We start from the raw sequence: 13,246 nt of genomic DNA, 5'->3' as shown, positions 1-13,246 counted from the left end.
CCAGCAGGCAAGAGGTGTGAGTCAGATTTTAACACATTTCTCTACTGCTCTTCCTCTCCAATGGAACAACTCATTAAAAAGAATGCCATCTGAAACCCCAAAATAAAAAATATACAACATTCATTTCTACCAGCTGAAGGTCTCTCATTTCCAACCCAAATATCTTATCCTGAAATTTTTTGTCTTCTCCAGCTTTTTCCCCCACAATCCAAAAAAGGCTAAAACTATTCATTTCCAATATTCATACCATAAAAAGTTTTCTCCCTCCCTTTTCACAGCTAAGTTACCAAACACAAAACAATCACTTTTCCCACTCACCAGACCATTTCCATCCATACCAGCTCCTTCCCAGAGAAAAGCCACCATTAATCACTCTGTGATAAGGATTTTTACACATCCACATTAGCTTGTACATTTCTTAAAAGCCCAGACCAAGGCTCCCAGTTTAAATCCCACCTGGGATGCAGACAGGGCTGTACTAGTACTATGAGCTAAATAAACCCCTCAAGAACAATAGCCATTTGCCAGCCAAGTGTATCCTGAGATTTCGTTACAATATGACCTGGGACCAAAACTTATTTTTTCAAGCCAGGCACTAGTAGCTCATACCTGCAATCCTATCTGCTCAAGAGGATGAGATCTGAGAATCATGGTTTGAAGCCAGCCTGGCCAGGAAAGTTCATGAGACTCTTATCTCCAGTTAACTACCAAAAGCTGTGGCTCAAGTGGCAGAGCACTAGCCTTAAGACAAAAAAGCTCAGGGATAATGCCGGGGCCCTGAGTTCAAGGCTCAGGATCAACATAGACACAAAAAATTCACCAGTGTGAGAGATCAATGACATGTTTCTGAACAGGACATTCTAACAGCACTGCCACACTATATAAAAAGCTGGGACAGAATTTGACAGGGCAGATAACTTGCTGACATATAATCATGAAGCTGAGACTATAACATGTTTTTAAGAATGGCATGGATTACCAAAGGCATACATCACAGATATCCAGAGAAATAATTGTAACCAAAGAAGTATATCCAAACAACAAACAAGATGGAGCCCTGGAGCAAAGACTATGTATTAGAGAGCTAGATTCCATCTATCAAATGAGATGACTGGGTCTGAAAAACACTTCTAACTTGATTGTGCATTCCTAGCAGTTAAAAATAAGCATCAGGGGCTGGGAATGTGTCTTAATGATAGAGTGGTTGCCTAGCATGCATGAAGTCCTGGGTTTTATTCCTCACTACCACATAAACAGAAAAAAGCCAGAAGTAGAGCTTTGGCACATGTGGTGGTACACTAGCCTTGAACACAGAGAGGCCCAAGGACAGTGCCCAGGCCGAGTTCAAGCTCCAGGACTGGCCAAAAAAAAGCATCAATAGCTTAATTAATGAATAAACACAATGCACTGATATATAATTATTCTATGTACATTGTAAACACAAAATACGAAAATTTTTGAAGAAAAAGAAAGATGAAAAAGAGAGATACGGGCCTTCCTGTACCTTCCCATACCCAGTGCACTACCAGCAGTTTCCTGTAGGGCTCACCCCTCCACTCTGGAATCAATTTTAGAATACTGTAAAAAAATACAAAGTAGAGGTAACTGCTCTGGAAAAGGTGCTGAAATACTTTCTTCCCTTTACTACTGCAGATGTGACCACCATGTCCACAGACAATCCATTAAAATTTGAACAACAAAAAGTCAGAGAATGGGGAATGCACAAAAAATCATGGAAGCTTTATTCTAGATGGTGACAAGAAGCTATAAAGTGTGAACAAACCAGAAGCCAAATTAATTTTGTTCCTTTTTTATTTAAACGATGTCTCTAAAATTGCTGTGATTTACAGGTTTGATGCTTTAACTCGTGTTGTTTCTGGACACAGGAAGGAGCTAGGTAGTCACTAAAAGACTGTCACATAAATAGCCACTTACCAGCTTACCTGGGAGTGTAATGTTGAACAAATAGTAAAGAATGCCGATTTTGTTTATTTTACTACTGATAAACTCCCTGAGGAAAGGGGAAGGCTAGTCAATTTTCTGAACACTCAACCCTTAATTATCTACACCAGTAGATCAGAGACGAGTCAGAGAAGCCAAAATAAATATTTTTTTTAAATCAGCTTTGTAAAGAAGACAGATATTTAGGCATAGCCTGACATTTTTCCTTAAATTACACAGTGGCCACCAGCCTGAAAATGGTAGAGTGCTGAGGTCAAATACAAGGGCTGTAGAGTCAAGGGAGTGAAATCTAAGGGCTCACTTGGTAATTCACTAGTTATAGATCCTCAAGCAAGTTATTTAACCTCTGTAATTTTCCATTCCCTCATCTGTAAAATGAGGAAATTAATACTACTCTGTAGGTCTGTGGAAATCAAGTGATAGAAAGCACAATAATTGGTAAATCCTTAACAAATGTGTATTTAGTAGAGTTTAAGGACTGGATGGAATCAGAAGGGAAAAAGGACCAAAGGGAAAGCTTATAACTATGGTGAAGAGTTTTGTAAGGTGATATAAAAGTCATTTCAAGGAATGATTGCTGTTATTCTAAAATTACCTGAGGAATAAGCATGTTTCCTAACTGCTTTTTTTTTTTTTTTTTTTTGCGGGGCAGAGGGAAATGATCGTTTTTAACTGGGTATCTATGATAGGAAAGCAAGAAGAGAACATTGCTTTGTTTCCATCTAAGAGGGCTTCCCTCCTTGTGTTTCTGAAAACTGAGTTATCCGTCACACAGGTAGAAAACCCTGGCTCTGTGTGACAGAGGCTGGTAGGGCTCTGAGGCCAGCCGAGAAGGCGGAGCTCACACATTACCTGCGCCCAGTGGTTTGTAAACACAATCATGCATGTTTCTGGGTCAACTCCTTGCAGGCTCACTGCCGGCTGAAGTTTGCTTTCTGTCGAAACTGATGACATCATAAACCTTCAATGCTTCTAAGTCATATTTAATGTTAGCAAAAACGTGATAAGCAGTCATTAACTTTCAAGCATCACATCAGAAATGTAGCTTCTTCTGTTTTCATGGTTACCTTTAGAACCTGTAATGACAATAACACAAAGTATATCTTGTTATGTTCATATGCTAAGTAAGATGCTAACTGTTAAGTTTAAATCAAAGATAGGTATTGTAAAGGAGATGTTTATCCTCAAGTCTTTTTATTTTCTCTTATCTTGCTACTAAAATATGAAGCTCTATTCACATATTAAACAATTGTTGATTTTCTTCTTTCCATAGATCCAGGCACAGTTCCCCATTATTATACTACATCACTTGAGTCCTGTTTCCATAATTAAGCATGATATCAACTATGTAGAGTTTAAAAACAGTAATAAAGAGCCATGAGTTGACAGAAATAAAATGGCTTAACACTATTTAGAAGAATTATAAAACAGCAGTCAGACTCCTGGGCCCAATGTGGTTGAGGCTTTGGTTGTTTGTTTGTTTTTTTAATTTTAATCAATGACTGATGAAATTGAAAGCATCTCAACTTGTGGTTCTAAACTAGGTGAAAGTTTCTAGCTTTTCTGAAGAATAATAGAATCTTAATAAGTCAGTTAGAAATGATCTACCAAGGGCTGGGAAGGTGGCTCAGTGGTAGAATGCTTGCCTTGCATGCATGAGACCTTGGGTTCCATTCCTCAGCACCATATAAGCAGAAAAAGCCAAAAGTGGCGCTGTGGCTCAAGTGGTAGAGCACTAGCCTTGAGTTGAAGAGCTGAGGGGCAGCACCCAGGCCCAGAGTTCAGGCCCCATGACTGACAAGGAAAAAAAATAAATAAATGATCTACCAAAATAAGCTGGTGCTTTTGAGGTGTAAGTACAAGGTAGCATATCTACAAATGAAAGGTGAATTATGAGGATAAAATATAAAGGAACCCTTACTGCCACAGTCTGGCAGGAGAAAAAGAGGAGTCATGAGCAAACACCAAATACAGCCCAGGTATGTGGTACTCTGACAGAAGCAGAAAGATAGAGGCAGTATCTCCCAGGTTCATCAGCCAGGAAAACACTGGGCAGAGTTCAGAATGTGACTTCCTTTAGTGCACATACTGGAGGAAGTTCAGAAAAAAGTACTCACAATGACCAGAGCTGAAAAACAAATCTGTGATAAAAAATTTGCAGACGTGGGCCAAGACAGGGGCATCTGTGTTCAAGTGGGTGACAGGAGGACACCACAGGAGCCCTGGGAACAAAATGTGTGGAAGGGAACCTGATGTGCTGAGTCTGGGAGTAGAGTTAAACATGGAAATAGTTGAGGAGCATTCAAAACAAGCCCTCTCCTGCATCAGGGTAGGAACTATTCAAGATGAAAGGATCTTCCAAAAGGATTTCTAGGATATAAGAACAGAAAACCTGTAAGAACTAGTAATTTTGAAAAACTAAATTTAAAGAAAATAGGAGAGAACTAAGGCAGATAGAAAGAAATGTCTGTGAGAAAGGCTACAGAAATCACATACTAGAAGAAAATGACTTGTGTAGATAGATATATATGTATGTGTGTATTTTATTATTATAAGACTATTTCTGAGAACATGCTAGCCCCTTTTATTCAGACAATGTAATGATAATAATGAGGAAAATCAAAGTATTCGTGTTTATCCCAGAGATTGGAAACTTAAAGAACTTCTTGAGATTCTTTGCAGCCCCAGGATTCTAAAATTCTCTTCAAAGGAAGGAGAGGAACATGTACACCCAATTGGCTCCAAATCAAAACCTTTTTAAAGATGCTTCCTAAAACCCTTTAAGTTAGGTCTCAGAAAGAATTTATAAATGATCTTGAGAAGAGAGAATGCAGTTGAAATAAGATTGATATCTTAGCCAATACTTTTGATGTAAACAGAATGTTAAATCTGTAGGTTCCCAATCCAGTACCCCTTCTTAGGAAGTTAGACTCTTCATTCTCCTAACTATAATACAACTCCTGGCCCTATTTTCTTAAGAAATTTCTATCTTTTCTAGAAAGAAACAATTCATATCACTTTTTTTAGACCAAAATGCTTATCCAATTGCACTTTAGAGACATATACCTGAGGATTCACAATGTATAATTTATACAGAGAACATAGTATAAAGAAAACCTGGACCAGGTGCTGTGGCTCACACCTGTAATCCTAGCTATTCAGGAGGCTGAGATCTGAGGATCGTGGTTCAAAGCCAACTTGGGCAGGAAAAACCAGTTAATCACAGAAAAAGTTGGAAATAGTGCTGGGGCTCAAGTGATAGAGCTAGCTTTGAGCAAAAAGGAGCTCAGGGACAATGACCAGACCTAGAGTTCAAGCCCCAGGATTGGGAAAGAAGGAAAGAGAGAGAGAGAGGGAGAGAGAGAGAGAGGAAGGAAGGAAGGAAGCAAGCAAGCAAGCCTGGCAAAGAAAGGAAAAATAAGACAAGTCAGACGAGCTAAGCTTGAGAAAGGAAAAACTATGCAAGATCCAAGTAAAGAAAATTGTACTGAACACACCCAGATGCCAAAAAGCCAGGCATTTCTTTCTATTCCCTGTCTCTTGCTTCTGCATTAGGGTATTCAAATACTGCCCCATTCCCGGAACAATATAAACTGAAGTAATCCTACCACCAGAAGAGATGGATTAAGATGCATACTTCCTCCAGCACCATGGTTCCTCCAGCACCAGCACTACATTGACTGCATTTTCCTCTTATCAACCTTTACTTTTTTCTCTTTCTGCAGCCATTGCAAGCATTTTATTAAACTCAGATCACAAGAACCAAGTGAAGAACGGGAAGAAATCAAGCAACAAGCTGGGACAGGCTGAAGGGGGCAGTCAACAGAATGTATGCCTAGGCCAGGATCATGGAGTAGCAGACACTTGTCTTGCCCACCGCTCTCAAGCTAGGGTATATGATGCTGACGGTTTACAATGAAGCTTGCCACTCTCGGCGAAGATCCAACCCAGTGCTTTAAATTTCATGCCTGAGAGAAAGCTCTACAGACCATTTAGACCTTAAGAAGTGATCTTTTTCTTGTTTTAAACAAACCACAGACACTAAAAATTACCCAAAGGACTCCGTTTACAACAGTGATGGCACATGGTTTTAAGGTATGGTTACTATTACAGAATTTTTTGATGGGGGGTGAGAGGGCAGGGAAAAGATGGCTTGTCAAAATAATATGTATGACAACTGGATATTTCAGCAAAGATCCTACACTACAAAAACTAAACTGCCCATACTGTTTCTGAGGACACTACTAACTGCTCACATTTGTATTTTATTAATATTATAAAGAGAAATATCTTCCTTTAATCACCAAAGAAAATATTCTATTAAATATTGTTGAAGATGAAATAACCAATATAAGAATCATGTGTTTTTATTTGTCCTTTTTTGAAAGGACATTTATATTTGACTATGCAGAAAAATATATGCTTCCATATCACGTAAGTATAAAATTTACAATACAATCACACAAGTTTGAATTCTAGTGCTCTCAATCACACCTCTTGCCAATGTAAAACTTTCTTCAAATTCATTCCCAGACAGTCTAATTTCACATTCTTGGAAAGCTGTAGCATGTAAGAAAGTTATACATGTGTCAAAATCACATTTCTTGTGTGAACTACCAAAGAATTCTATTTTAACATACCACACTCCCACTAGAAAACAGAACTTAGATAATAAACATTTTGGCATTTACTTACATATAATGTCATACTATCCTCCCTCCATCCTTCTAAATGTCCTACTATCCTTCTATTCTTCTATGTATTTGAAAATAATAACAAATTATTTTCTTAAAAACATCCTTAATGGAAAGAGTTGTACCAAAGGAAATCTTTATTAAAGGAAAACAAGTCATATTTGAAGGCCTACTGGAGAAAATCCAAGAGCATAAACAATTTGACAAAGAAGGTTGATGGAGCAAAGAGAGAGAAAAGGTGGGGTTCAGGGAAGGAGAGGCTCAGGGCTAAAGGAGAGCAAAGCTGGATCTTTTCACAGAGAGTTACCAAGTCAGAAGGAATACCTGGAACTTGACAGGAAGACACTGGGACTCCTTTCCCACTTCTTCATCTGTCCTGATAGTTCTCTTGTTGATTTGAAGAAATAGCCAAAGAATTTAGGTGAGTTTGAAGCAAAGACTAAAGGGTAAGGGCTATGAGGTAGTATCTAAGTTCTTCAAGCCTGGATGTTTAAATATATAATGCTAGAGCATGTGAACTTGAGCTTTGAACTCAAAGACAGAACATTGGGACTCTAATTCTAGCTCTCAGAGCTGTGAGATCTTCAGCAAACAAATGGGACTCTCTATCTGGAACCCACTTAGGTAAGCAGTTAGGACTAAATCATTATTTCTTAGGTCTCTTCCAGCTCAAGTCATTATTTCTTGTACTTTATTGCAACTATTATACCAACTGGGGAGAGTTAATCAGATAATCATTAAAGAAGGATAATAGCCTTTGTATAAAAATCCTTGTAAGAATTCTAGTTATAAATGAGATTCCATCTGTATTCTTTCTTTACTATTAAAGCACATTTCCCTCAAGGAATCCACTGCATAGAAATCAACCGCTCAAATGTAATTTCATGAGTGAGTTTTTTTTTCCTTTCCTGAGCAACTGTCAATATAAAAACTCATTGTTTTAAAATGCATACTGGAATGTTTTGAATTGTTTGTTCCTAAATACATTAAAAATTCTATTACTGTAATGTGCTTTTCATGTAAAATTCACTCTAAGGGTGAAAACTCTTCAAATATTAGGAACACCCAAAGAGAGGTGAACCCTATGTCCTCAATTACAACTAATAGCAGTTGGGGAGGGGGTTCATTTTGAGTCAAACTACCTCAAATTCTTCTCACAGCCTCACAAAAATCTTATTAATCCTAAATCCTCCTATGCTCTAACCCTTAGGCTCAATGTTCTTTTTCCTCTTTCACAGAATTGAGTGACAATGCTGAACTATGGAAAGTAAAGCATGCATCTAATGGCACCTGAGTCACTTGATCCTTCTGTGTGCCTTCATCATACAAGAGTCTGACCTGGCCTATCTGTTGTACAATGTCTAGTATCTCAGTAAAACAGTCTTGTTTTCTTCCAATAACTTATGTGCATGAAGAAAACTCTCTCAATATACACATTCTAAATGGCTCCAGGCTTTGAAAATGCATGCTTCAGAACAGTAACAAGGCTGCAAAATACTGTTAATAAGGCCCTGAAGTAATCCTACCATGCTTTATAGCTCAGTTTCATATGAGCAGGCTACCAGCTAGTTATATCCAAATGCCATGCAACTGAATGGTTAGCAGCACAGTGGAGAAAGATAAATCAAAATTAATATGTAAATTCATACTTGAAATTTGTTTTAAAACTCATTTTTAAGATTATTTAGGAAACTAGCATATCAGATGCACTACTTCAAAAATGTTGAAAAGCCATTTCAAAGATGCACTTGGGTAAAAAAAACATTTAAGAGTCCAAAAACACAGGCTAACAGCCAGTTCTGATGCTAAAACTATGATTGCATGGAACTGTGAGGTTTTATGAGTTTTATGACAACAAAAGTCTTGCTACTAATAGAGAAAATGAAATCATAGATAAGAGGTCTGTCTGAGACTGTCCTGTAACCTCTCTTAGTTTAAATAGTCAGCAACTACACATCCTACATATTCATCAATGGCAGTTTGGATATATAAATTATTAGCCATTTCTAATACTACATCACAATTTTTTTGTGTATGTGTGTTTTTTTTTTGGTCAGTCGTGGGGCTTGAATTCTGGGCCTGGGCGCTATCCCTCAGCTCTTCAGCTCAAGGCGAGCACTCTACCACTTGAGCTACAGCGCCACTTCTGGTTTTCTGGTGGTTTTATTGGAGATAGGAGTCTCACGGTCTCTCCTGCCCGGGCTGGCTTTGAACCGCGATCCTCAGATCTCAGCCTCCTGAGTAGCTAGGATTACAGGCGTGAGCCACCAGCGCCCGGCAATTTTTTGTGTTTTTAAAAAGAGATAGTCCCGGGCTGGGAAGGTGGCTCAGTGGTAGAGTGCTTGCCATGCATGAGGCCCTAGTTTCGATTCTTCAGCACCATATAAGCAGAAAAAGCTGTAAGTGGCCCTGTGGCTCAAGTGGTAGAGCGCTAGCCTTGAGCTGAAGAGCTGAGGGACAGCGCCCAGACCCAGAGTTCAGGCCCCACAACCAACAACAACAACAAAAAAGAAGTAGTCCTAGCTGGGTGTTGGTGGCTCACACCTGTAATCCTAGCTATTCAAGAGGCTGAGATCTGAAGATAATGGTTCAAGGCCAGACTTGGCAGTAAAGTCTATGAGACTCTCATCTCCAATTAGCCACCAGTGCTATGGCTCGATGTGGTAGAATGCTAGCCTTGAGCAAAAAATGCTTAGGAACAGTGCCTAGGCCCCAAGTTCAAGAACTACAACTGACCAAAAAGAAAAGGGACATGGCAGGAAAGGGTAAGGTATTCAGAAGAGCAGTAGACTTGTTTTTAAGAAGCTCTATTTTTAATCATTATTTTAATACTACTGAAAAATCATACTTATGGAATTAAATTTATGTAATTTACCTTCAGCCTAAGGAGTTCAATGCTCTGGTAATTTATAAAGTTAATGTTTTGCAAAACTGTTTTTGTGGTTCTACAATTATGTTCAGAGAAGGCTCAAAAACCCCTTCCTTCAAGACCATTTCTAATGGTCACCTAAGGTTCTTGGTAATTTTTTTCTAGGATGTCTTTTTAAGAAAAAACAAAATCAGTCAAAGTAAGCACAGCAAACTACAGGAAGTGTTATATCCAAAAGAGCATCCTGAACCATAGTTATACTTGACTAGCCTTCCCACACTTCACAACTTGTTTAATTTAGCTTTTCTTAGAGGGCTCTTTCGTATAAACTATAATCTACTTTTTCAGACCAAGATATACACTAAAAGCCAAAGATCATTACATACTTATAACTAAGTTAAATTTTCTCCTAAAAAATAGTATACTCAAGCCAGGCACTGGTGGCTCACACCTATAATCCTAGCTACTCAGGAGGCTGAGATCTGAGGATCGCGGTTCAAAGCCAGCCCAGGCAGGAAAGTCCGTGAGACTCTTATCTCCAATAAACCACTAGAAAACTAGAAGTGGTGCTGTGGTGCAAGCAGTAGAGCACTCGCCTTGAGCTGAAGAGCTGAGGGACAGCACCTAGGCGCAGAGTTCAAGTCTCACAACTGACCAAAAATGTGTGTGTGTGTGTGTGTGTATATATATAGAGAGAGAGAGAGAATACTCATTAACAGCAGATATGTTTCTTGAAAACATTTTGCGGCAGACATCATTTTGAGTATTTCTGAAAGCTGAAGAGAGCAAGAGGTCACTTGCCACTGAATGGAGCAGTGCTAGTCTTCAATGAGGGAGGCACACCCTTGTCCCTGTGCACAGAGATGTGCACATTGTAACACACCTGGATTCATTAGTTTATGCCTTTTTAGAAACTAGACAACAGAAAAAGTTCTGAGTCATTTGCTATTAAGCAGTACAGGAGACTCTAATTTCTGCTTGGGAGTTCAGAATTTAGGCCTCCTGCCCTGCTCTACTAAGAGATTGAACTCAAAGATGAAATTACTTCTATTACTTCTATTAACTTACTCCTCTATCTCAGAAAAAATGGCTTGTTGCCTGGGTGCTGCCATCCCTGCCCACCATACAGCCTCCAAAAAGGGAGATAATACAGTGTCTTTTGTATAGAGAAGGGGGAAAGAGAAAACAAAAGCCAGGAAAGAAAAATCAAAAACAATGTTCTAAGTTGTTTTGCTTCAGATAAACTTTGCATTGGACATTATTTCTCCCTAGAACTGATGCTTCATGTAAAAAACAATGAGCAAGAGAAGATGAGGATTCCTCCATCCCCCTTAAAAACATCCCTCGGAGCTAATTAACTTCAAATCAAAGGCATCGTGAAGAAAGTTGGAAAACAAGAGGAACCTGGCTACTTTGCTTTCTTTTATTTAAAAAATGCATGTAATATTAACACATACATCCATAATAATCCACCTCCATCCTATGCTCTAGAGAATTAACATTAGAAGAGAACTTCAACTTCCCTGGAGAATACATTCTGACATTAGTGCATAAGGCAAGGCATGAAAATTCTCAAAATTACGACCTCACATCCCTCAGCAAGCAAGAAATCAAAATATTTCTCATTAATTTGAAGAAGGAGTTAAAAGTTCAACAAAGCAGAAAGTATGTGGGTCAGTCTATAAAAAACAATGTGTATGTTCAAATACACAAATTACTTGAGCTGTAAGTGAACTTTAGTGTTTGATTTAGGGGGTACAGAAGTGGGGGAGACAAGGACTTATGCAGTGAGTGAAATGACCTCACAATGCTGGACCTTGTTTCCATATATACCAAAATGTGCACAAAAGTCTATGTACATTATATTTCCTGTTTTTATAAAGGATTACATATAAAAGGAATCAAATGCGGGTAAGCCATCCAAGGGACAACCCAAGTAAAATTAAAGACAAATTTTTTTCCATTAAGTAAACAAGTCTCTGTTTCTAAAATATTTTCAGTTTACACCTACAAATATAGCATATAAACACTGCCAATTAGAAATTCAGTTATAAACATTATACTCTCTGAAACATTTTTTCAAAAGTAAGGGAAATGATAATAATAAAATAAGATCCAAACAAATGTAAGTCTCTGAGTTTTAGGTACTCCTGATTATGCTAATATTTAAAAAAAATTGATGGAGAATTTGCAGTAAAAACTTCCAGCTCATTTCTAGGTTCTTTCTTGAGAAATACAGAGAAAATTTTTATTTTTAACTCAAGCCACAGTTGTTTCTAAGGCTTCCAAAATATGGATATTATATAAGAGTACTTATTTAGCATCAGGGAATACCTCAAGTAAAATTATTCCCTCAAAAACTGCCATAGTCTCTTCAGTCATGTATTCTGTGAATGCAAGCTATAGAATAAGAAAAAGGTAAATGGGCTGCCAGAATTACATTTTATCTAATTATATCACAATAATATCTATAGTCTAACAAATCAGTATTCTGTATTTATTGCCCTCACAAGCCTATAATTACTCACTGATTTGATCAAAATTACTAGTTGACTTGAGTAATTCAGTCAGCCAGCAAGCTTTAGGGCAATTAGTCAAATCAACAATCTATCAAAATGACTAATATGTTTCTGAATCATAGATCAGACTCTCTATGATATCACCATAATTCGTAGATTCAGTCCCCAAATCTCAGTTGGGTTTAACTCCTATTTTCCTCATAATTTATATCTCTGTACACCACTGAATCTTTCCTCCCCCTTCAAGGAAATAAAGGAAAGGAACAACAAAAACCAAAGTGCAAAATTCAGTGAAATCAGATACTCTTGTTTCAAAAAAAAAATAAGAGGATGGGAAGGAAGAGGAAGAGTGTTATTTTTATTATTGGGCAAGAGGAGAATAGTTGAAAAGAAAGAAACAAAAATGGTTTCTTACCAATCAAACCACTCCTGAGTGCCTCAAATTCCATTAAAGGCCACAATTCTGTTGACTTGATGCCAAATGTTTCTAAAATGTTCTTATCCAAGAAGAGTGTGTTTTTGAAAGAACAAGGAAAGCAATACATTTAAAGGCTGGGAGAAAATTTTCTTCCATTTACTGGGGTCAGTGAAACATCCATCATAGTGAGACGCAAACACCTCACAGAATAAAAGATCAGAGAGCTACTCAAGGAGGAGATCAAAGAGTCAGTGCCTCTGGAGGAATCAAACAAGGAACTGTCTGAACAGAAACCCCGGTGATTCCTCTCCTAAATCTAGCTTGTGTGATTGTGGGGGGAAAAGCACAAAGCAGAACGTGCTATCCAGAAATCTGTGATTAAAAAGTAATTAATTCTAGTTTGGCTCCCTCTCTGGAGAAAGAATCTTTTCAAAGTCATTAAATAGAATAACCATATAATGAAAGTTTTTAAAAAGCAAAAATGTTCAAATTAGCTATGTGCACTCACTATAACTAGGCAATATGAAAGTATCTGCTCAGCATAATGATAACACACTCAGTAAATGACTGCAAACGTATCAAAAGGACCTGGATGTATTTAACTGACATTTTCAGATCTAATTCCACCTGCATAAGCTAAAATACATTGTCCTATCCATTCCAGTCATATGGACAGTTCTAACAAGTTGTCACGAAAAGTTAAAGCAGGTAAAATTCAAGGTAGAAACAGAACATGTCCAGTATAATTTTAGCAAAATTATTTACCTAGTTTCCAAAATTAAAA

General features: G+C 37.8%; 1 protein-coding gene across 1 annotated transcript in view; it reads right to left on the bottom strand.

Annotated features, from left to right (window-relative positions):
• The window catches only part of Fam160a1 (family with sequence similarity 160, member A1), a 172,462-nt gene that overhangs the window by 64,994 nt on the left and 94,222 nt on the right, over positions 1–13,246 (bottom strand). Inside the window, exon 4 of the mRNA XM_013029759.1 lies at positions 2,815–3,038. Within this exon, the coding sequence (XP_012885213.1) occupies positions 2,815–2,919 (105 nt within the window). The 5' untranslated portion in view covers positions 2,920–3,038. The remainder of the gene's footprint in view (positions 1–2,814; positions 3,039–13,246) is intronic.

This window comes from Dipodomys ordii, unplaced genomic scaffold, assembly GCF_000151885.1.
Source record: "Dipodomys ordii isolate 6190 unplaced genomic scaffold, Dord_2.0 Scaffold122, whole genome shotgun sequence".
NCBI classification, from domain to species: Eukaryota; Metazoa; Chordata; class Mammalia; order Rodentia; family Heteromyidae; genus Dipodomys; species Dipodomys ordii.
The sequence above is the reverse complement of the archived record's forward strand: the minus strand, read 5'-3'. Positions and strand labels throughout refer to the sequence as shown.